Source organism: Cornus florida, unplaced genomic scaffold, assembly GCF_030987335.1.
Source record: "Cornus florida cultivar Cherokee Brave unplaced genomic scaffold, ASM3098733v1 CherokeeBrave_3.0.0_Hap2_Chr08, whole genome shotgun sequence".
NCBI classification, from domain to species: domain Eukaryota; kingdom Viridiplantae; phylum Streptophyta; class Magnoliopsida; order Cornales; family Cornaceae; genus Cornus; species Cornus florida.
In genome coordinates, this window is record NW_026775578.1 from 23,182,626 (window position 1) to 23,206,947 (window position 24,322).

Here is a 24,322-nt window from a genome sequence, read left to right on the forward strand (position 1 = left end):
TACGTTGACTGGTTTAGGACGTGCAAGATGAACAACTTTTAAGAGGATACCGGTCAACGTATGGGAAGCCACACGTCGACTGGTTTGGAAAGTGTACAAGATTACCACAGTAAGATACCGGTCGACGTATGGGGAGCCTTACGTCGACTGGTTTGGGTTATTCACATTCAAAAGGCTTACTGTCAGGATACTGGTCGGCGTATGGGATGCCACACGTCTACTGGTTTGGGTTATCCAGACTTGGTTACCACTGTCCAAAGAAAAACCAAAATGTTCAAACACCCACGCCATTACACTTACGTACATAAATTAAGATATGCTTCAACATCAAATTGTAATAACAACCACCGTTGATAACATAATTTACAACACGTTACACCAAATACGGGTATTAGTGTAATAAGAATTTAATTACATTACCCAAATGGCTTTACACAAAATGGACCTAAATACATCACATGATGCTAATTAATACATTTTGAATCAACCCTTTTTTCAAAATTAGGCCCAATACAAAAGTAGCAAAAATGAAACATTTTTCTACTCCAAGCTAAGACAAGGGTGGATTGTCTTCCGCTATTTCTTTGCCATGACCTGAAAAAAATGTAGAATATGATGGGGTGAGCAATATGCTTAGTAGGTGACACTTAAGACACGTCTCTTGTGTCCTCGTGAATCCAACCAAAGAATAGGGTAATAGGAATGGGGATCATACAATGTCGGGATAATACAACATAACAACAAGTCTCATTATAAACAATAGTATGCTATGGGATGCAATGCAAGCCGATGTCGGTCCCCATTTTCTCTTCTCAAAACATCACTTTCAAATTGTTAATATAACCTACCCTTTGGTGACTCCGCAGCGACACAAGAGGAGGATTGGCTAGTGTCCCTAACCCTTGGTACCCCCGTGGCGTCATTATGGGGCTAGCTAGCTCAACCACACTAGGGCGATTCCCTAGTCCCCTCTAGGTTATATTAACACTCCGACCCTTTGGTACCCCTACGGCGACCGGGTTTTCACAAAACAATTCGTCAACATACTTTCCCAAAACTCCCCTTTTTTTTTTCGTTTCAAAATCAATTTTCTTCCCATTTCTTGCCCAATGTAAATGCATAGATGCGTTTATGTAAAGACCCTTAGCTGATGCCAAAATTTAAAAAAAATTCGGCAGAACCTCCCCTAAAAATGGGCTTTCAACAACCTGTCCCAATACACAAAACACATAAAATCATCCAGCATCCCATTCATCCGTTCATTATACCTCAACATAGTTCCTCTCATGGTGGAACATCCACACACCAATTAATCTAAATTAACATAATTACAGTCCCAAAATACATGGTTAAGATTTAAAGTCCCTGTCTTACAACGTTACATGATACAATTGCATGGAAACATATACCATAATTCCATTAGTTTCATTTACATCAAACAAAAGATAAGTTCATTCTTAAGTTACAAGGCTATGAAAACTAACTTAGTTACATCCCCACAACTATGAATTTACATAAAACGGTCAAAATACAAAATAGCAAACAACCTTTTAACAACTTTCAAGCTTGAGGTGGATTGTCGTCCACCGGTTCATTTCCAAGACCTGAAAAAAAATAATATAAATAGTTGGGTGAGCATAAAGCTCAGTAGGTGACACTTAAGACACAATTCTTGTGTCCTTGTGAATCCAAACAAAGCATAGGCCAATGGGAAATAGGGATCATGCAATATAGGGAATTAAAACAATATGCACGTCAATTCCAATTATAAACCATGCAGTGCAATGAAATGCAATGCATGCTAATGTCACTCCCCATTTTCATTCACAAAACCATCACTTTCAAATGTTAATACAGCCCGCCCTTTGGTAACCCCGCCGCGACACGAGAGGAGGATTGACTATCGTCCCTAGACCTTTGGTAACCCCGCAGCGTTATCGAGGGGCCTGAATAGCTCAACCACGCTAGGGCGACTCCCTAGTCCCCTCTAGGCTATATTAACCTCCGGCCCGTTGGTAACCCCGCAGCGACCGGGTTTATCAAAATTATTTAACAAAACTCTTCTCGCAAAATTTCCCCCATTTTCATTTCAAGACAAATTCTCCCATTTCATGCTTCCCAATGACATGTGCATGGATGTATATATGTTCTATACATTCAATGTCATGGCATTTAAAATTCTACACTATAAAATTAAACATTCAACATGTTCAACATCTCCCAAGTAATTATTAACACATTAAGATACAACAAAATACATTTAAGTATGCTTTACACATAAAAGAACTCACATTTATACACATGAATTTCTCTAGACAACATTTAAAATAATTATTGATACAATTAACTTCTAATTAAGCATGCTTGGCACAACAAAGGAGTATAACTCACAATGGAACAAGAAGGTAGTGGATTAAGGTGTCCCTACCTCAAATTTTACACAAAACCCTTAAAATGGGTCTTGAATTTTAAACTCCAAGGAGGGCACCAAATCTGGAATTGTTCGTATGGATGCGTAGAGCTCGTAGTGGGCTTTGTTTTGCCTCAAACGGCACCTTAATCCGCCAAGAATTGAGAGAGAAATCAAGGATTGAAGTTGAAAAAGAAAAAAGAAAAGGAAAAGACAGAAGCAGCGAGAGAGAGAGACTTAAGCTATCTGAGAGAGAAAGCAAATTGGAAACTAAATGGGTCTGTAATGACCCTTATATCACAGGTGGGCCTCACAGTGGAAAAAGTCATTGTTTACTAATTATATATATAGATAAAGTCAAAAACTTTACATTCTCCTCAACTTTAAAAAGATTTCGTCCCCGAAATCAAGACATACCTGGAGAAGAAAATAACTCTGGATACTTGGAGCGAACCTCCTGTTCAAGCTCCTAAGTAGCCTCCTCAACTTCATGGTGTCTCCAAAGGATTTTCACTATTGGTATCGTTTTGTTCCTCAACACCTTCTGTTGTGTGTTAAGGATCTGAATTGGTCCTTCCTCGTAGGAAACATCCTCATCAATGTCTACATTAACCCAACTCAAAATGTGAGATGGATCTGGCTCGTACTTCCGTAACATCGATACATGGAAAACATTGTGGACCCTATCCAACTGTGGTGGCAAAGCAAGTCTGTAGGCAACCTCTCCTATACGGTCCAAAATCTCAAATGGTCCAATGAATCGTGGCGACGGCTTGCCACTTTTCCCAAATCTCATTAATCCATTCCGTGGAGAAACCCGAAGAAAAACGTGGTCTCCTACCTCAAAGGATAACGACCGTCTCCGCTTATCCGCATAACTCTTCTGTCGGCTCTGAGCTGTAAGTAACCTCTGTCTTATCAACTTAATCTTTTCAGTAGTCTCGAGTACAATGTCAGGTCCTAAGGCGGCTGTCTCGCCTACCTTAGTCCAACAAACAGGAGACCTATAAGGTATACCATACAACGCCTCAAATGGAGCCATTTGAATGCTCGCCTGATAACTGTTGTTGTAGGAAAATTCAATAAGTGGAAGGTGATCCTTCCAACTACCACCCAAGTCAAGCACACATTCCCAGAGCATATCCTCCAAAATCTGGATAGTACGCTCCGACTGACCGTCAGTCTGTGGATGGAATGCCGTACTTAGATGCAACGCTAAGCCAAACGCTGCTTGAAGTCCTTCCCAGAACTTCGAAGTGAACTTAGCATCCCTATCTGACACAATGGTTACTGGAACTCCATGCAACCTTACAATCTCTTTCACATAAAGAACACCAAGCTTCTCTGCATCATCTGTTGCCTTAATAGGCAAAAAGTGAGCCGTCTTGGTCAATCTGTCAATGATGACCCATACGGACTCATTGCCCCTTCGTGAACTTGGAAGACCTGTCACAAAATCCATAGCAATATGTTCCCATTTCCATTGTTGGTTATTGATGCTCGGCCTTCACCTGCTGACAGGTGAGGCATCTAGCCACAAATTGTGCAACATCTTTCTTCATCCCGTTCCACCAATACTGACGTCTCAAATTGTGATACATCTTGGTACCACCTGGATGAACTGCAAAGCGGGAAGTGTGAAACTCCCGAAAGACGTCCTCACGACAAACCGTAGGAACCACCAACAAACCCCTGAATCGTAGACCCCCATCTGCATACAAGGCCCAATCTTTCACTGTCTCACCACTAGAGATCAAAGCGTGATTGGCATCTAAATTCGGGTCCTGTCTCTGTGACTCAATCATTCATACAACAAGATTAGGCTGAGCCACAAGACTAAACAAAAATGCTGGCTCACTATTAACATCGTCATCAAAACAATACAATCCCATCTCTGCCAATTCTTAAGCATCTTCCACTTCTGAATAGCCAGACAGGCCAAAGTTCCACGAGATTTTCGGTTTAAGGCATCTGCTACCACATTTGCCTTGCCCGGATGATACTGCAAGTCAAAATTATAATCTTCCAAGAATTCAACCCATCTTCTTTGTCTATTGTTCAAGTCCTTTTGGGAGAAAAGGTACTTGAGACTTTTATGATCCGAGTACACCTCGAATCTCTCACCATACAAGTAGTGTCTTTAACACTTCAAAGCAAACACAACTGCCACCAACTCCAAATCATGAGTAGGGTAGTTGTACTCATGAGTCTTCAACTGTCAAGACCCATAAGCCACTACTCTACCATCCTGTATCAACACATACCCTAAACCATCACGTGAAGCATCACAATAGATCACATAACCCAAGCCACGCTCAGGTATCACCAACACTGGAGCCATAGTCAATCTTGTCTTCAATTCCCAGAAAGATGACTCACAGGCTTCATTCCATGCAAACTTAATCCCTTTCCGGGTTAAATGGGTCATAGACACTGCTAAACGGGAGAAATCTTTCACAAATCTCTGGTAGTAACCCGTTAGACCAAGAAAACTACGGATCTCAAACACATTCTTGGGTTGCTCCCAATTCAAAACAGCTTCAATCTTTGATGGATCAACTGACACTCCGCCTTCTGAAACAACATGTCCCAAAAACTTCACCTCTTGTAGGCAAAATTCACATTTCTCATATTTGGCATACAACCGGTGTTCCCGTAAAATTTGTAAAACAATACTTAAATGGATCTCGTGCTCCTTCCGAGATCGTGAATACACAAGAATGTCATCCACGAAAACTAAAACAAACTGGTCCAAGTAATCGTGAAAGACACGGTTCATTAAGTCCATGAATGCCGCTGGAGCATTAGTCAAGCCAAAAGGCATAACAAGGAACTCATAGTGTCCATACCATGTACGGAATACTGTCTTCGGGATATCCTCATCCCTAACCCGCAACTGATAATAGCCAGACCTCAAGTCAATCTTAGATAAACAACTGGCTCCCCTCAACTGATCAAATAAATCATCTATCGTTAGCAAAGGATAATTGTTCTTGATGGTGGCACGATTCAACTTTCGATAATCGATGCACAACCTCAAAGAACCATCTTTCTTCTTAGCAAACAAGACCGGTGCGCCCCATGGTGACACACTCGGTCGGATGAAACCTTTCATCTTCAAATCATCAAGTTGTCTTTTTAATTCCTCCAATTCAACTGGTGCCATACGATACGGTGCCATAGAAATCGGCGCGGTACTTGGCATTAACTCAATAGAGAACTCCATTTCTCTGTGTGGAGGCAACTCTGTCAAATCCTCCGGAAACACATCCAGAAAATCACGAACAACTGCAGGATAATATTCTTCCACAACATTATCCTCTTCGGCTATAAGGCTAGCCAAAAAGTAATTACCACGACTCTGTCCACGAATTTCATAAAATGATGAAATGTGGGAATCACTCCGATCTCCCATGAAAAAGAAACAGTCTCCCTCAGGAGTACAAACTGTAACCCTTCCTCTGAAACAGTCGATCGTGGCATGAAAGGAAGCTAACCAATCCATCCCGAGAATGACATCAAAGCTAGTCATCTCCAGGAGGATAAGGTCAAACACAAAAGTCCGCCCGGCTATCACAATGGAACAGTCCCTCACGACTCGGCTCAAAGACACTGAAACTCCAACTGGCGTATCAACACACAATATCCGATCCATAAAACTGACCTCTAACCCCGATGCAAGGGCAAATGATGATGAAATGAAAGAATGAGATGCACTAGAATCAAACAAAACACAGGCCCAAGAACCAAACACTAGAAATATACCTCGGAGAACTGAAGATCCAGGAGATGCATCAGTCGGTGTAAGGGTAAAGACACGCCCCTGTGGTGCCTGTGCCTGTGAACTACTAATCTGAATACCAGACTGTTGTGCCGACACAGTAGGAGTATCCCTCCTAGCTAGTCGTGAACCCTGAGAAGACAAGGCAGGCTGTGGTGGTGGCGGCGGTGGTCTGAAACCTGATTGAACCATAGCCGACTGTGACGGCCTCTGCCGTGACCCTCTGCCACTAGTGGTGCCTGCTTTCTGACTCGGACAGTCCCGAATCAAATGGCCCTGCTGGCCACACCCATAACAAGCCTTCGGAGCTGAAGAAACTGAAGTCAATCTCATAGGACAATTGGACTTGTAATGCCCAGGCTGCTGACATTGATAACAAACAACTCCACCCTTGTCAGATCCAACTGGCATAAGAGTGGTAGGAACAGATCGTGTAGATTGTTGCCCCTGAAACTGAAATGAACCACCTTTGTTCTTCTTCCAAGAAGATCCTTCTGAGGATGGCCCTGCACCCCTCTTCTGTTTCCACTGTTCCCTTCTTGCATCCTTATCTCTGTTATCCGCTTCTAACATTAAAGCCCTTTCCACTGCTTCAGAATATACCTTGATGAACTGTGCCATGATCAACGGCCTTATCCGATCATTAAGACCAGAAACAAACTTCCGAATCTTATTAACTTCATATCTCACCATTTCTGGAGCAAAGCGAGAAAGTGAAGTAAACTTGTTTTCATATTCTGCCACTGACATGCTCCCTTGGATAAGGTTATGAAACTGGTCTTGTAACTCACATCTTTTGGAAAGCGGAAAGTATTTTCCATAAAATAATTCCTTAAACTTGTCCCAACTCATCTCCTCCACCTTGTACCCGCTCGTAACCGACTTTCACCATAATTTGGCATCCTTAGCAAACTTATAAGTAGCTAGGATGATCTTCAAATGATCCTCCGTCACATCCATTGAAATCAATTGAGTTTCAACTTGCTCCATGTAGTCATCTGCTATCATTGGATCCGCACCGCCCTCAAACATAACCGACATCAGCTGAGAAAACCCCTTAATAATCTTGAGACGCTTCTGAGCTGGCGTCTCCTCAACTTGAACTGTAGGTTGTAGTGCCGACTGCGACTGAGCAGCAATCGTTGCCCTCACGACATTTTGCAACAAACGATTCAACTCCAGCGCCACAGAACCTTCACCCACTTCTACAGGTGCTTCAACATTATCCCTCCTTGTGGGGACAACTCTCGGGGGAATCAAGTCCCTAAGAAGTGTGTCCTCATTATTTAGCTCCTCCGGATTGGAGCTGGAGCTCTCGCCAACATCACCCCTAGTCGGTCTAGGGCCAACTTCCCTGATTTCCTCACGCCGTGATATCGTTCTATAAAACAAAAGAAACAATTTAACAACGATAACACTAAGGTCCAACCGTGAACAACCCAATGCAAAAAGATACTGAACAAACATTTAGCATGTAATACTATGCAATGAACACATTAATATAGGCATATAAGCACATAAGCACGTAAGCAAGTAAGCAGTTAAGCATGCTTTTTCAAATAGCAAAACACTTTTCCAATCAAGGAAATAACAATGCAAATGACTTCCCATATAACCCTAGGTAAGCCTCTACCGGTCGTCCGAATGGTATTCGAACCATCGCTCTGATACCAAATTTGTAACGACCCTTAGCTGATGTCAAAATTTAAAAAAAATTCGGCAGAACCTCCCCTAAAAATGAGCTTTCAACAACCTGTCCCAATACACAAAACACATAAAATCATCCAGCATCCCATTCATCCGTTCATTATACCTCAACATAGTTTCTCTCATGGTGGAACATCCACACACTAATTAATCTAAATTAACATAATTACAGTCCCAAAATACATGGTTAAGATTTAAAGTCCTTGTCTTACAACGTTACATGATACAATTGCATGGAAACATATACCATAATTCCATTAGTTTCATTTACATCAAACAAAAGATAAGTTTGTTCTTAAGTTACAAGGCTATGAATACTAGCTTAGTTACATCCCCACAACTATGAATATACATAAAACGGTCAAAATACAAAATAGCAAACAACCTTCTAACAACTTTCAAGCTTGAGGTGGATTGTCGTCCACCGGTTCATTTTCAAGATCTGAAAAAAAATAATATAAATAGTTGGGTGAGCATAAAGCTCAGTAGGTGACACTTAAGACACAATTCTTGTGTCCTTGTGAATCCAAACAAAACATAGGCCAATGGGAAATAGGGATCATGCAATATAGGGAATTAAAACAATATGCACGTCAATTTTAATTATAAACCATGCAGTGCAATGAAATGCAATGCATGCTAATGTCACTCCCCATTTTCATTCACAAAACCATCACTTTCAAATGTTAATACAGCCCGCCCTTTGGTAACCCCACCGCGACATGAGAGGAGGATTGACTATCGTCCCTAGACCTTTGGTAACCCCGCAGCGTCATCGAGGGGCCCGAATAGCTCAACCACGCTAGGGCGACTCCCTAGTCCCCTCTAGGCTATATTAACCTCCGGCCCGTTGGTAACCCCACAGCGATCGGGTTTATCAAAATTATTTGACAAAACTCTTCTCCCAAAATTTTCCCCATTTTCATTTCAAGACAAATTCTCCTATTTCATGCTTCCCAATGACATGTGCATGGATGTATATATGTTCCATACATTCAATGTCATAACATTTAAAATTCTACACCATAAAATTAAACATTCAACATGTTCAACATCTCCCAAGTAATTATTAACACATTAAGATACAACAAAATACATTTAAGCATGCTTTACACATAAAACAACTCACATTCATACACATGAATTTCTCTAGACAACATTTAAAATAATCATTAATACAATTAACTTCTAATTAAGCATGCTTGGCACAACAAAGGAGTATAACTCACAATGGAACAAGAAGGTAGTGGATTAAGGTGTCCCTACCTCAAATTTTACACAAAACTCTTAAAATGGGTCTTGAATTTTGAACTCCAAGGAGGGCACCAAATCTGGAATTGTTCGTATGGATGCGTAGAGCTCGTAGTGGGTTTTGTTTTGCCTCAAACGGCACCTTAATCCTCCAAGAATTGAGAGAGAAATCAAAGATTGAAGTTGAAAAAGAAAAAAGAAAAGGAAAAGACAGAAGCAGCGAGAGAGAGAGAGACTTAAGTTGTCCGAGAGAGAAAACAAATTGGAAACTGAATGGGTTTGTAATGACCCTTATATCATAGGTGAGCCCATAGTGGAAAAAGTCATTGTTTACTAATTATATATATAGATAAAGTCAAAAACTTTACAGTTTATGTCATGCCAATGTTCATCATTTCATAATTAGTTCAAATTTGTCTACAAAACATAGCTCACAAGAATTTCACAAGAATATACCACATGCTCACATACATTAATAATCTAGCATTTTGAGCATACACATAAGCATGTTCATCACATGGATCATCTAATACACATAGTCCCACAATTAACAAAATACATAACAATTATACAATTGTCTAAGAACTACCCAAATTAAGCATGTTAATTAACAATTTAAGAGGAGCTAACTTACTAAAGCACAAGAACATCATGGATTAAGAGCTCCTACCTCAAGTTGATGCAAAACCCTTAAAATGGGTCCCTAATTTCGAATTCCCTAGGGTGGCTCAAAGTTGAAATCGTTGGTATTCACGCGTAGAGCTCGTCGTGCTCTCCGTTTAGCCGCAAACGGCACTTAAAAACTCCAAGAATTGAGAGCAAAGTTTAATGTAAAAGAGAAAGAAAATGAAGAGGAAATGGAGCAAGAAGGGAAACCAGCGGGGAGAGAGAAGATAGAGACCAAAAATGTGGTCTCAAGGCTTTAAAGTTGGTGGTGGTGGGTTCTATGAATTTCCTTTTCTTTTTCCATTATTCATTAGTCTCAATTTGCACCACATATTACAAAACATGCACTACTAGATAAACACCACATAAACATATAAATTTAAAATGCACAAAAGCAATTGAACCCAACCACAATTCCGTACACAAAACGTGAAATGACGAAAATACCCTTACGGCGACACAACTTCCGAAAAAAATAAAAAATACTGAAAATTAGAAACGTCACATATACTTTGCTTTATTTTATTTGCATGTGATTAACTGTTTAAATTGCTAAAATAAGTAAAGTTGGTAACGACACAGATCGGTTTTACAAAACAAATAAAAACTTTCCTGTATACATTTTGCTGCGTACGACTCACAAATACAGCATTGCCCAATTGAAATCGGGTTTCGACAGAATCAAGAGCTGACAATAGAAAGAAATGTCTGACATCCATGATCAAGATAGGAATTGCATGCTCCATGGAGTCACCACAAGATCGAATGGACATTACTGATGTCGTTCGTGAGCTGAATATGGTCAGGAACAATCTTCGAAGAACTCCAACAGAGCCTAATGCAGAAAGGTAAAAACCAAAACTAATTAAATGTATGTTACTAATGGTGTTTTCGATTTTTGAATGAACTAGTCTTGTCCATGGCCAAACATTGTTCAATTGAAATTCTTTTGGGTAAAGATTGTTCAATTGAAAATGATTGCCCATAACTTGAAAACACACTTGGATGTTATAATTGCATATGAATATAGATACTAAGAACCCACAAGTCATTAAATTATGTCAAATCTCTGCGTACGTATTTCGTTGACATTTTTGTCTTTTCTCTTCTTGTTACTCAAATATATTACAGAGACATGAAGCTTGAAAGCAGTGAAGGACATCCATAACTCCTGTTTGAGAAGCAAGACAATCTTCTGGACTTTCTAACAATCTTCTGGACTTTCTATCTTTTCTCTTCTTGTTGCTCAAATATATTACAGAGACATGAAGCTTGAAAGTAGTGAAGGACATCCATAACTCCTGTTTGAGAAGCAAGTCAATCTTCTGGACTTCAATTGCATAAAATATTTCATATTCATATTTGTTCTACTTGTATCTTCCATGCTTCAATTGCGTAAAATGTTTCTGGACTTGTTATCTATATCTCTTGTACGTCTAAATTCAATAATTCAGTTGATAAAAAATTCCTTTTATGCAAATTTGTTGTGTTTGTAATTAACATCAATGCAGAGCAACTTAAACTGTGCATCTTCTTGTTAGGGCTAACCCAATGCCCTCTGGTCGGTTCGTGAAGAAGGAAATCAAAGTTTAACATATATTTTGGGTATAGTGGGACATGATGAGTCTCTATAGTTTAACATATCTCTCTTTTTTTTTTTTTTTTTTTATTATAATTTTTTTTTTTTATAAAAAAAATTCCCTGTAACTCAATATAGACATATTTCCCTCTTAGATGTCACCTACAAAAACATTTCCAAAGTGATGATCAACAGATTGAAAGCCATTCTAAATTGCATTATACTGAATCTTAAAGTGCAAAGCTGGAACACACGTTATTGATTATATACATTGTGTCTTATAGCTCATGAACTTCTCCATTTATGTGAAAGACAAAATAGAAGGAAAACAGACTTGCATGCCCCTCAAACGAGACATGATAGGGTCAGGCCGGCTGCACCCTTAGGTGATCGCCTAAGACTCAGCCAAACTCTACTATCAAACTCTAAAATTTTTATTTCTTTATATTATAAAGCTTCCTAAAATTTTTATTTCCTTCTTACTATCAAACTCTAGCCAATAGAAAGGCCCCATAATTTTTATTTCCTTCTATTGCAACTTTCAATTTTTTTTAGTTGTTCATATTATAATATCCTTAAAATTTTTATTTTCTTTCTATTATTAAACTCTACCCAATAGAAAGACCCCAAATTTTTTTATTTTCATATATGGACAAAACTTAGGCAGTGTGACTAGTGAGGATACACACTGATGTGGATAAAAAAGAACAATATTAGGTCCACATTATTGAGGATCTACACTATCCTCATTGTTAATCTCAGTAATCATACTTGATATCCACATCTATTTAATTACCGAGGACATCAAGTATGACAGTGTGTGAGAGAGAGAGAGAGAGAGGGAGACATTGCTCATCGTGTGAAAGAGTGTCTGATTTAAGTACATCATAAATTAAAAGAAAAGAAAGGAAAGAAAATATTAGTATTTTTAATGAGATTTTGTTAATTTTAAATTTATTTTAATTTTTATGAAATACAAAATCTATGTAATGTCTGTGTCTATATATATATATATATATATATATATATATATATATATATATATATATAGGTTAAAAGAAATTTTTTTTATTTAGCTGTGGGACCCACTTATTTTATGTTATCATGTGCCAAATGGGATTACAGACCCATTTTTTCTGTTCCTTTTCTCTCTCCCCGCTGCCTTTCTTCCTCTCTGTTTTTCTTTTTTTTTTTTTTTTTTTTTTCTTTTTCTTTTGCAACTTCCACTTTTGATTTCTTCCTTCATCCTTGGTAGATTTTAGAGCCGTTTGAGGCAAAACGAAACCCACAACGAGCTCTACGCGCTAGTGTAAGCAATTTCAGATTTGGTCTTCCTTGGGACTTCGAATTTAGAGACCCATTTTAAGGGTTTTAGCTCACTTTTGAGGTAAGGACACCTTAATCCACTACCTTCTTGTTCCATTGTGAGTTATAATCATTTGTTGTGCCAAGCATGCTTAATTAGAAGTTAATTGTATCAATGATTATTTTAAATGTTGTTCAGAGAAATTCATGTATTTGAATGTGAGTTGTTTTATGTGTAAAGCATGCTTAAATTTATTTTGTTGTATCTTAATGTGTTAATAATTACTTGGGAGATGTTGAATGTTTAATTTTATGGTGTAGAATTTTAAATGCCATGACATTGAATGTATGGAACATATATACATGCATATACCATTGGGTTTGCATGAAATGGGAGAAATTGTTCTTGAAATAAATATGGGGAATTTCAGGGAAGTGTTTTTGATGAAATGGTTTTATGTGAAACCCGGTCGCCGCGGGGTTACCAACGGGCCGGAGGTTAATATAGCTTAAAGGGGACTAAGGAGTCGCCCTAGCGTGGTTGAGCTAGCTGGGCCCCATAATGACGCCGCGGGGTTACCAAGGGTCAGGGACACTAGCCAATCCTCCTCTCGTGTCGCGGCGGGGCTACCAAAGGGCGGGCTGTATTAACAGTTTGGAAACGATGTTTTGGATTATGAAAATGGGGAGCGACACTAGCATGCATTGCATCTCATACCATTGCATTGGATATACTTGAGATTGAATCGTTATGTTGTATTATTTCCCGACATTGTATGATCCCCATTTTCCATTGGCCTATGCTTTATTTGGATTCACAAGGACACAAGATGTGTGTCTTAAGTGTCACCTGCTGAGCTTTATGCTCACCCTATTATTTATATTATTTTTTTCAGGTCTCGGAAATGAACTGGTGGACGACAATTCACTTCAAGCTTGAAAGTTGTTAGAAGGTTGTTTGCTATTTTGTATTTTGACCGTTCTATGTATATTCGTAGTTGTGGAAATATAACTAAGTTAGTATTCATGGCCTTATAACTTAAGAACGAACTTATCTTTTGTTTGATGTAAATGAAACTAATGGAATTATGGTATATGTTTCCATACAATTGTATCATGTAACGTTGTAAGACAGGGACTTTAAATCTTAACCATGTATTTTGGGACTGTAATTATGATAATTTAGATTCATTAGTGTGTGGATGTTTCACCATGAGAGGAACTATGTTAAGGTATAATGAACGGATGAATGGGATGCTGGATGATATTATGTGTTTTGTGTATTGGGACAGGTTGTTGAAGGCCCATTTTTAGGGGAGGTTATGCCGAATTTTTTTTAAATTTTGGCATCAGCTAAGGTCGTTTCACATTAAATCACAAGCAGATTGCACTAAATCACAAGCAGATTGCACATACATAACACGTGTGACTTAGATTAATACGATACACGATTTGTCGAGCGCACCCAATACCTTCTCCCTTTTTAGCCTCCCCTTTCAAAACAATAAATGATTCTCCAAGGGTATTTTATTGATGTAGGTAATAGTCCCTTCAAAACAATAAATGCTTGTCGAATGAAAGGCCCGAGTCTGAACGCTCTAAGTTTCACGAAAGACTCTTATCCAACAAGACTGCGAAGTTTGCTACAGATCACTTACTGAGATTATGTATATATATAATTAGCAAATATTGGAGATTTTGAAAAATCCTAATTGAGTTTATATTTATGTAATATCTAATTATATATTTAATGATTTAAAAAAAAAAAAATGATTCTTCGGTTATTTCACATTACAATAAAGGTTAATAAATTTGTTCTTTTTTCTTTTTTCAACAAAGTAAAAGAATAAATGATTAGTACACTGCATGAGCCTCTTGCAAGTCTGAAGAGTGAAGCCAAGCCTTACGTCCATATGCAAAAAAATACTCGTGATCCATTATCCACCCTTAAATAAGCACACCAACAAGTGTTATGTGTTATAGATATCACATGTCTAAAGTTAATAATTAAGGTCAACCTAAGGGAATGCCATTATTTTTTATCCTAATGTATAAGTGAGAATTCTTCATTTCACTATTGCAGTTGCTGTCTTTTGTAGCTAATTGGATTATTAGTTAATAGAATTTCTTGATGATTAAAACCTGAACACATAATAATATATTTCCATCATGTTGAACTGATCAATTAAAATTTTCTTCCAACTCAAACAATACAGTATTTATAATTCGAAATCCATGTAAAAAAACACATGCAATAGGGGTAGTAGTTGATGTATAGGTGGGGTGTTAAGTAACCGCTACCTCTAGTTACCCAATAAAAAATGAAAATGGTTGTTGTACTTAATCCAATCTTATATATAGAAGTTGACCGGAAGGTATTGGGTACGGCCGGCATATCAAGTACCGGATTCATCTAAACAGTACTTGTGTACGTACAAGCACGTGTTGTGATTGTACGGCACAATGAACCCGACTCACTCAATATCAATATCTATTCGGTGAATAGGCCTGGCTGAAAATGAAATTGGACAGCTTGGTTGTAATCACTCCTCTAATCTGCATAAATTGTTCACTAATTATCCCAATCAAGTCAAAGTCTGTCATCAATCGAAGTTTGTAACGAATAGTTAATTTAGATAATACATATTAAAACGTCTGACATTGCTGTTTACCAAAAAAGGAAAAGAAAAGAAAAAGTCTAATATTGCTGCTGTCGGTAGGTAATGAATTGGGACGTTGACCACAATGTGTAACTTCAAATCAAGAGTACCGTCAACACAATCTGAAAATGCCTCTAACATCCGATCTTTGAACAAATAAAGCGGATCATATATATATATATGTGTGTGTGTGTATCAATTGTCTGGGCAATGCTAGCATCAAATAGTATTTAATCAATCAAACACCACGACCAAGGTGAGCACACACACAACGGGTCATATACGGCAATCAATTCTGCATTAATAACCATATTTTTAGGATTTGAATGGTAATACCAAAATGTTTTTCTTTTCCATATGATCAGTATTTGTAGAGGATGATTGATGTAGAACCAGTAGTCGATGATCATACATCTACATCAGAAGGCTAGATGAGGAGGCTGACACATTTTTCAGGACAATTTTCAATTATTCCGCACAAATTTCTTCATAATGGGAACCGGCCAAATAATCAATACTAACAAGCAATCCTCATGTCATGTATCGTATTTCGGCTAAATTCCATAATTTAGAAATTTGTTTTTGCGTTTTTCAGTGTTATAGAAAGTAAACTAAAAGTAATAGGCGGGCATGCAGTGAGGTTTTGTCAGAAGTGAGACTTTACATATTTGATATTGAATAGAGTTACTCTCGGCAATGATTTCAACCAAAATCTTTGGCCGAACACTAAGAATGGCCAAATGTAAGGAATTATGGATTCCACATTCTTAAATTTTTGCATATTCAATCAATCAATAATCTTCGACTACACATTTAGGTTAAAGTTCTCGTCCTTAAAAACATTTTTCTTTTGATATTTACAGAGTTTTAGATATTAAACTTGCGACACATAAGCAACAAATGAGAACGTGGTCTTGTTCTATAGAGCTACTTGAGGAGGCTGGAAATTATTTGTGCAACGCCCTAGTTGAAGATCAAAATGGACAGTTGCGATGGTCTCAATCATTGCTCTAATTTTCAAGAAATTGTCGACTAATTATCCCAAGTCAAAGTTAGACGACATCAATCAATTTTCTCATAATTAATTTTGATAATGCAGGTTGGCAAGTCTAACACCACTTTTGTGGATAGGGAGTTGACTAATTAATTGGGATGTTGGCCACAAGGTGTAACTTCAAATGTCAACACAGTTAGCAAAATAGATTGATTATATCACAGCCATAATCTGAGACTACGTACATATTCAATTCTCTTGCAGTGCTAGCATTAAAAGGCTATTTAATCGAATCAAACACCGAGCTAAGCACACACAAATTAAGTTAACGAAAACCCACTCTTTCAGAAATGAGTCTAATGCCTCTCGATCCTTCAGATTTCGAACACAATCTCTAGTGTTCATCACATTGCTGCATATGAGCGTAAGTAATCTCCCCAATGCCACTGCCAGTACTAGTAGCTTTAATGAAAACGAGAGAGATCGTCTTGCGTTGCTGAAGATAAAGTCAAAGATTATTCATGACCCTCAAGGTGCCACGAGCTCGTGGAATGATTCTTCCCATTTCTGCGAGTGGGAAGGTGTTACATGCAGTCATCGCCATAGAAGAGTCGCTGCATTAAACATATCGTCCAAAGGCTTGGTGGGCTCGTTGTCTCCTTATGTAGGAAACTTAAGCTTCCTTCGAGACATAAGGCTCTACAACAACAGACTTCAAGGTGAAATCCCTCCTCAACTTGGTCAACTGATCAGGCTGCAGAGATTGTTCCTCACCAACAACAGCTTTGAAGGAGAAATCCCAGCAAACCTATCACACTGTTTCAGCCTAACATACCTTCATGTAGGCTACAATAACTTAGTTGGGAAACTACCACAAGAACTTTATTCACTGTCCAAGCTCAAACAACTTGTCATTCACGCAAACAAATTAACAGGCGGGATCCCTCCTTCCATTGCCAATCTTACTTCTCTAGAAAGTCTCTCTGCCAATCAAAATTTGTTCACAGGAAGTCTTCCCAATGCATTGGGTCAATTGAAGCAACTAAGTAAAATTGGGTTATGTCGCTATAAATTCTCTGGTATGATGCCTACTTCAGTTTATAATATGTCTTGGCTTACTATTCTCTCTTTGTGTGATAATCAAATCCATGGTAGTCTTCCATCAAACATCGGTTTGATGCTACCTCATCTCCAAATGCTTCAAATATGGGGTAACCAATTTTCTGGACCTCTTCCACTCTCATTATCCAATTGTTCAGATCTAGATTGGCTTGAACTGGGACTCAATAATCTCAATGGGAAAGTAGCCATTGATTTTGGAGGCCTCAAGTATCTCTGGCGATTCAATCTCGACTCCAATAGTTTTGGAAGTGGAGAGCCTGATGAACTGAACTTCATTAGTTCCATGACCAACTGTAGCTATTTGGAAATGCTACGTATAGGTGATAACCAATTCAGAGGGATGTTACCAAATTCTGTGGGCAATCTCAGTAGACAACTTTTTGTGCTATCGCTTGGTGGGAATTTTATACATGGAAACCTCCCTTCATCAGTATGTAACCTTGTCAACCTGACTTACTTAATCCTACAAAATAACCAATTCACAGGTACAATTCCTGCTAATATTGGTAATCTTCAGAAGTTACAAGAATTGGACTTAGAACAAATAAGTTCTCTGGAAAAATTCCATACTCTATTGGAAACTTGTCATTGTTGATCGAACTTTACATGCAGGACAATAGGCTGAGGGGAATATTCCCTCAAGTCTTGGAAAATGCAAAAATTTGTTAAGGCTGGACCTTTCTCAAAATAACTGTAACGTCTCCAACTAATACTTTTTAAACAAAAAAAAAATTCGACATGACCTCCCCTAAAAATAGGCCTATCACAACCTGTTTAATTGCATTTTTAACCTGTCACGGCTCAAATTCCGAATTCACGGCAATAGTAGATGATAATACACAATCAAATGACCTCGATAATACCTCAAACTAGTATTACTCTCCCCATGCATCAATAAGGTTTACATGTTATCAAATTCACATCCAAAATATCATCAAATACCTTACATTACATAACAAAGTTTTGCAAAATATACATATACACCTTCACACTTTTAGTGCTTTGCAAAAATAATGGGAGATATACAAAAGACACAAAAGTGAGCTTCTAGTATCGCTCAAGCTTGAGGTGGGTTGTCGTCCACCGGTTCTTTTCCAAGACCTGAAAAAAAATATATAAATAGTAGGGTGAGCTATATGCTCAGTAGGTGACACTTAAGACACAATTCTTGTGTCCTAGTGAATCCAATCAAAGCATAGGCCAATGGGAGATAGGGATCATACAACATAGGGGATCGAATACAACATACAATTCAATTCCAATTATAAACAATGCAATGCAATGCAATGAAATGCAATGCATGTCAATGACACTCCCCATTTTCATTCTCAAAACCATCACTTTCAAACGTTAATACAGCCCGCCCTTTGGTAACCCCGCCGCGACACGAGAGGAGGATTGGCTAGTGTCCCTGACCCTTGGTAACCCCGCGGCGTCATTATGGGGCCCAACTAGCTCAACCACACTAGGGCGACTCCCTAGTCCCCTCTAGGCTATATTAACCTCCGGCCCGTTGGTAACCCCGCTGCGACCGGGTTTGTCAAAACCAATTTTTTTTTTTTTCCAAAACATTCATTCCCAAATCCCCATTTTCATTTCAAGACAACCACTTCCCTTTTTCATGCAACCCAATGAGATGTAGGCTCATATCATGATCTCAATATAATGACAAATGGGAACTTAGCACAATAATAAATAAGCATGTTCTCATGGCATCATTATAGCATGTTAGTAACCTCAAAAAAAAATGTAAACAACTATCACATAGACATACTTTTCATTCAACCATGTTATACACATTTACATAACTAGCATGTTGTCAATTAAATCATTTTAATCAAAATCAACAACAATTAAACATACTATAACACACATAGAGGAGCATGATTCATTATAGAGCAAGATTCCATGGCTTAAGATGTCCCTACCTCAAAAATGAGCAAACCCTAGAAAATGGGTCCTAAATTTCGAAGTCCAAAGGGTGCACCAAATCTGGAATTGTTGGTATGGATGTGTAGAGCTCGACACAAGCTTCGTTTTGCCTTAAACGGCACCTCAATCCGACAAAAGATGAAGGAGTAATCAATAATGGAAGCTTGAAATGAAAAGAAAAGAAAAAAAAAAAAAAAAAAAAAGACAAGAAGGAGAAGCAGAGGCGTCTGTCGGGAGAGAGAGAGCAAGGCAGAGACCAATTTTGGTCTCACAATTCACATAAAAAGTGATGTGGGTCCCACTTCTTTTATAATTTCTTTTTCTCATTTCCTTTTTCATTTAAATCACACACCACACACACACAATTATATACAAACATCACATTCTCCCCAACTTTAAAAAAATTTCGTCCTCGAAATCAAGACATACTTGAGGAAGAAAACAACGCTGGATACTTGGAGCGAACCTCCTGTTCAAGCTCCCAAGTAGCCTCCTCAACTCCGTGGTGTCTCCAAAGAATTTTCACCATCGGTATCGTCTTGTTCCTCAACACCTTCTGTTGTGTGTCAAGAATCTGAACTGGTCCTTCCTCGTAGGAAGCATCCTCATCAATATCCACATCTACCCAACTCAAAATGTGAGATGGATCCGGTTCGTACTTCCGTAACATCGATACATGAAAAACATTGTGGACCCTATCCAACTGTGGTGGCAAAGCAAGCCTGTAGGCAACCTCTCCTACTCTGTCCAAAATCTCAAACGGTCCAATAAATCGTAGCGACAACTTGCCACTTTTTCCGAATCTCATCAATCCCTTCCGTGGAGAAACCCGTAGAAAAACGTGGTCTCCCACCTCAAAGGATAACGGTCGTCTCCGCTTATCCGCATAGCTCTTCTGTCGGCTCTGAGCTGTAAGCAGCCTCTGTCTTATCAACTTAATCTTCTCAGTAGTCTCGAGTACAATGTCGGGTCCTAAGGCGGCTGTCTTACCTACCTCAGTCCAACAAACAGGAGACCTACAAGGTGATCCTCCCAACTACCTCCCAAATCAAGTACGCATGCCCGAAGCATATCCTCCAAAATCTGGATAGTACGCTCCGACTGACCGTCCGTCTGTGGATGGAATGCCGTACTAAAATGCAACGCTGAACCAAACGCTACTTGAAGTCCTTCCTAGAACTTCGAAGTGAACTTAGCATCCCTATCTGACACAATGGTTACAGGAATTCCATGCAACCTTACAATCTCCTTCACATAAAGAACACCAAACTTCTCTGCATCATCTGTTACCTTAATAGGCAAAAAGTGAGCCGTCTTGGTCAATCTGTCAATGATGACCCATACGGCCTCATTGCCCCTCTGTGACCTTGGAAAACCTGTCACAAAATCCATAGCAATATGCTCCCATTTCCATTGCGCTACAGGTAATGGTTGCAACAAACCAGCTGGCCTCTGATACTCGGCCTTCACCTGCTGACAGGTAAGGCATCTAGCCACAAACTGTGCAACATCATTCTTCATCCCGCTCCACCAATACTGACGTCTCAAATTGTGATACATTTTAGTACCACCTGGATGAACTGCAAAACGGGAAGTGTGAAACTCCCGTAGGACATCCTCATGACAAACTGTGGGAACCACCAACAAACCCCTGAACCGTAGACCCCCATCTGTATGCAAGGCCCAATCTTTCACTGTCTCACCACTAAAGATCAAAGCGTGGATGGCATCTAAGTCCGGGTCCTGTCTCTGTGACTCAATCACTCGTACAACAAGAGTAGGCTGAGCCACAAGACTAAATAAGAATGCCGACTCACTGCAACCATCATCATCACAACACTGTAATCCCATCTCTGCCAGATCTTCAAGTATCTTCCACTTCCGAATAGCTAAGCTGGCCAAAGTTCCACGAGATTTTCGGCTTAAGGCATCAGCTACAACATTTGCCTTGCCCAGATGATATTGCAAATCAAAGTTGTAATCTTCCAAGTACTCAACCCATCGTCTCTGTCTGTTGTTCAAGTCCTTTTGGGAAAAAAGGTACTTGAGACTTTTGTGATCTGAAAATACCTCTAATCTCTCACCATACAAGTAGTGTCTCCAACACTTCAAGGCAAACACAACTGCCGCTAACTCCAGATCATGAGTAGGGTAGTTAAGCTCGTGAGTCTTCAACTGTCGAGACCCATAAGCCACTACTCTACCATCCTGCATCAACACACATCCCAACCCATCACGTGAAGCATCACAATAGATCACATAACCCAAGCCTCGCTCAGGTATCACCAACACTAGAGCTGTAGTCAATCTCGTCTTCAACTCATAAAAAGATGAATCACAGGCCTCATTCCAGACAAACTTGACCCCTTTCCGGGTCAAATGGGTCATAGGAGCTGCCAAACGGGAGAAATCCTTCACAAATCTCCGATAGTAACCCGCTAAACCAAGAAAACTGCGGATCTCAAACACATTCTTGGGTCGCTCCCAAGTCAAAACTGCTTCAACCTTTGATGGATCAACTGATACTCCACCTTCTGAAACAACATGCCCCAAAAACTTCACCTCCTGTAGCCAAAACTCACATTTCTCGTATTTGGCATACAATCGATGCTCCCGCAAAATCTGTAGAACAATACTCAAATGGACCTCGTGATCTTCCCGAGTCCGTGAGTACACAAGAATGTCATCCACGAAAACTACCACAAACTGGTCCAAGTAATCGTGAAAGACGCGGTTCATCAAGTCCATGAATGCCGCTGGCACATTAGTCAAGCCAAAAGGCATAACAAGGAACTCATAGTGTCCATACCGTGTACGGAATGCTGTCTTCGGGATATCCTCATCCCTAACCCGCAACTGATAATAGCCAGACCTCAAGTCAATCTTCGAGAAACAACTGGCTCCCCTCAACTGATCAAATAAATCATCTATCCTTGGCAAAGGATACTTGTTCTTGATGGTGGCATGATTCAACTTCCGATAATCAATGCACAACCTCAACGAACCATCTTTCTTCTTAGCAAACAAGACCGGTGCACCCCACGGTGACACACTCGGTCGGATGAAACCTTTCATCCTCAAATCATCAAGCTGCCTCTTCAATTCTTCCAATTCAACTGGTGCCATACGATACGGTGCCATAAAAATCGGCGCAGTACCAGGCATCAAATCAATAGTGAACTCCACTTCTCGGTGTGGAGGCAACTCTGTCAAATCTTCTGAAAAAACATCCAAGAAGTCACAAACAATCGCCGGATAAACTTCTCCCACGACATCATCTTCTTCAGCTAAAAGGCTAGCCAAGAAGTAATCACCACGACTCCGTTTATGAATTCCATACAACGACGATGATTGGGGATCACTCCGATCTCCCGTGAAAAAGAAACAGTCTCCTTCTGGAGTGCAAACTGTAATTCTCCCTTTGAAACAATCGATCGTGGCATGAAAGAAGGCCAACCGATCCATCCCGAGAATGACATCAAAGCTAGTCATCTCTAGGAGGATAAGGTCAAACACAAAGGTCCGCCCGGCTATCACAATGGGACACTCCCGAACAATTCGGCTCAAAGACACTGAAACCCCAACTGGCGTATCAACACTCAACGCCTGTTCCAAGAAACTAACTTCCAACCCCGATGCAAGTGCAAATGATGATGAAATGAAAGAATGAGATGCACCAGAGTCAAATAATACACGGGCCCAACAACCAAACACTGGAAATATACCTCGAAGGACTGACGGTCCAGAAGATGCATCTGTCTGTGCCAGTGCAAAAACACGTTGTGATACCCCCGAATTTCCGAATGTGGGTTGGCCAGGCCCACGCCCGAATACCCGAGGATATCAAAACAAATTGATAATAAACGAACACAGAGTACAAAAGAATAAAGAAGAATAAATAAAATGCTGACAAGAAACTAAAATGATAATCTAATAATAAACCTCATAATATATTTCCATTAATTAATAAACTTTTCTGATAAAACTGATCCTCCAAAATACAACTCGGGAATCCATACTGTGTGGACCCCTAGAAAATCCAAACTAAACAAATGACAGTATTCTAAAACAGGAAACTGAATCATAAAGGAACTCCTATGTAGCATCGGAAGAATGAAGTAGATTGATCCCCGCTCAGCACGAACAACCTCTACTCGTGACGAACACCTGAAAAACAATGGTGGGTCAGGCCCACAAACAAGTTCTACTCTACTACAGTCCAAGCAGAGATCTGATACACGTATACATCCTAGTCAATCCAACAGTAACTAGTAGTCCGTATATATATATATACACACTAAAGGAACCTCACTAGACTATAGGGTTGTCTCAACCTGAATAGTAGGCAACATGCAAAACGCACATATAGTGGGCATGAGTACCTAGACCTACCAGGGTACACAACTACACTATATCTAGCTACACATCCCTGGCGATATACGCACCCTAACCACTGATCCTGAGACTCAAGCTCATATCATGGCACCATACTTATATATATAAAATCTAGTGACCATCCTATCTAGTATAAATTAATCCTCCATAAGTCATTCAACTTGTTCAGCTGACCTGACTTGAATATAAGTAGGACTTAATATTTTAGTTAATCCATTCCCTTATATAATAAATTAATCCTCTATAAGTCATTCAACTTGTTCAGCTGACCTGACTTGAATATAAGTAGGACTTAACATTTTAGTTAATCCATTCCCTTATATAAAATAGGTAGGACTTAACTGATAAGTTAATCCGTCCCTAGAATGCCACCGTCCCATACCGGTGCATTAAACCACACAATCCAACAATTGATGTAATAATTAAAGAAATACATCAAACATTCCAGAAATAACTATGATAATATGATATCAAGTTATCACAGAACATGAATGACTTATTATTTATTTAAGCTCATATA

At 39.2% G+C, this 24,322-nt stretch overlaps 1 protein-coding gene across 1 annotated transcript; it reads left to right on the forward strand.

Annotated features, from left to right (window-relative positions):
* The first annotated feature begins 16,771 nt into the window (after positions 1 to 16,771).
* LOC132269872 (putative receptor-like protein kinase At3g47110) lies at positions 16,772 to 18,070 on the forward strand. The gene has a single exon (XM_059771105.1). It carries the CDS (start codon positions 16,772 to 16,774, stop codon positions 18,068 to 18,070), a length of 1,299 nt encoding a protein of 432 aa, XP_059627088.1.
* Positions 18,071 to 24,322: the final 6,252 nt, after the last annotated feature.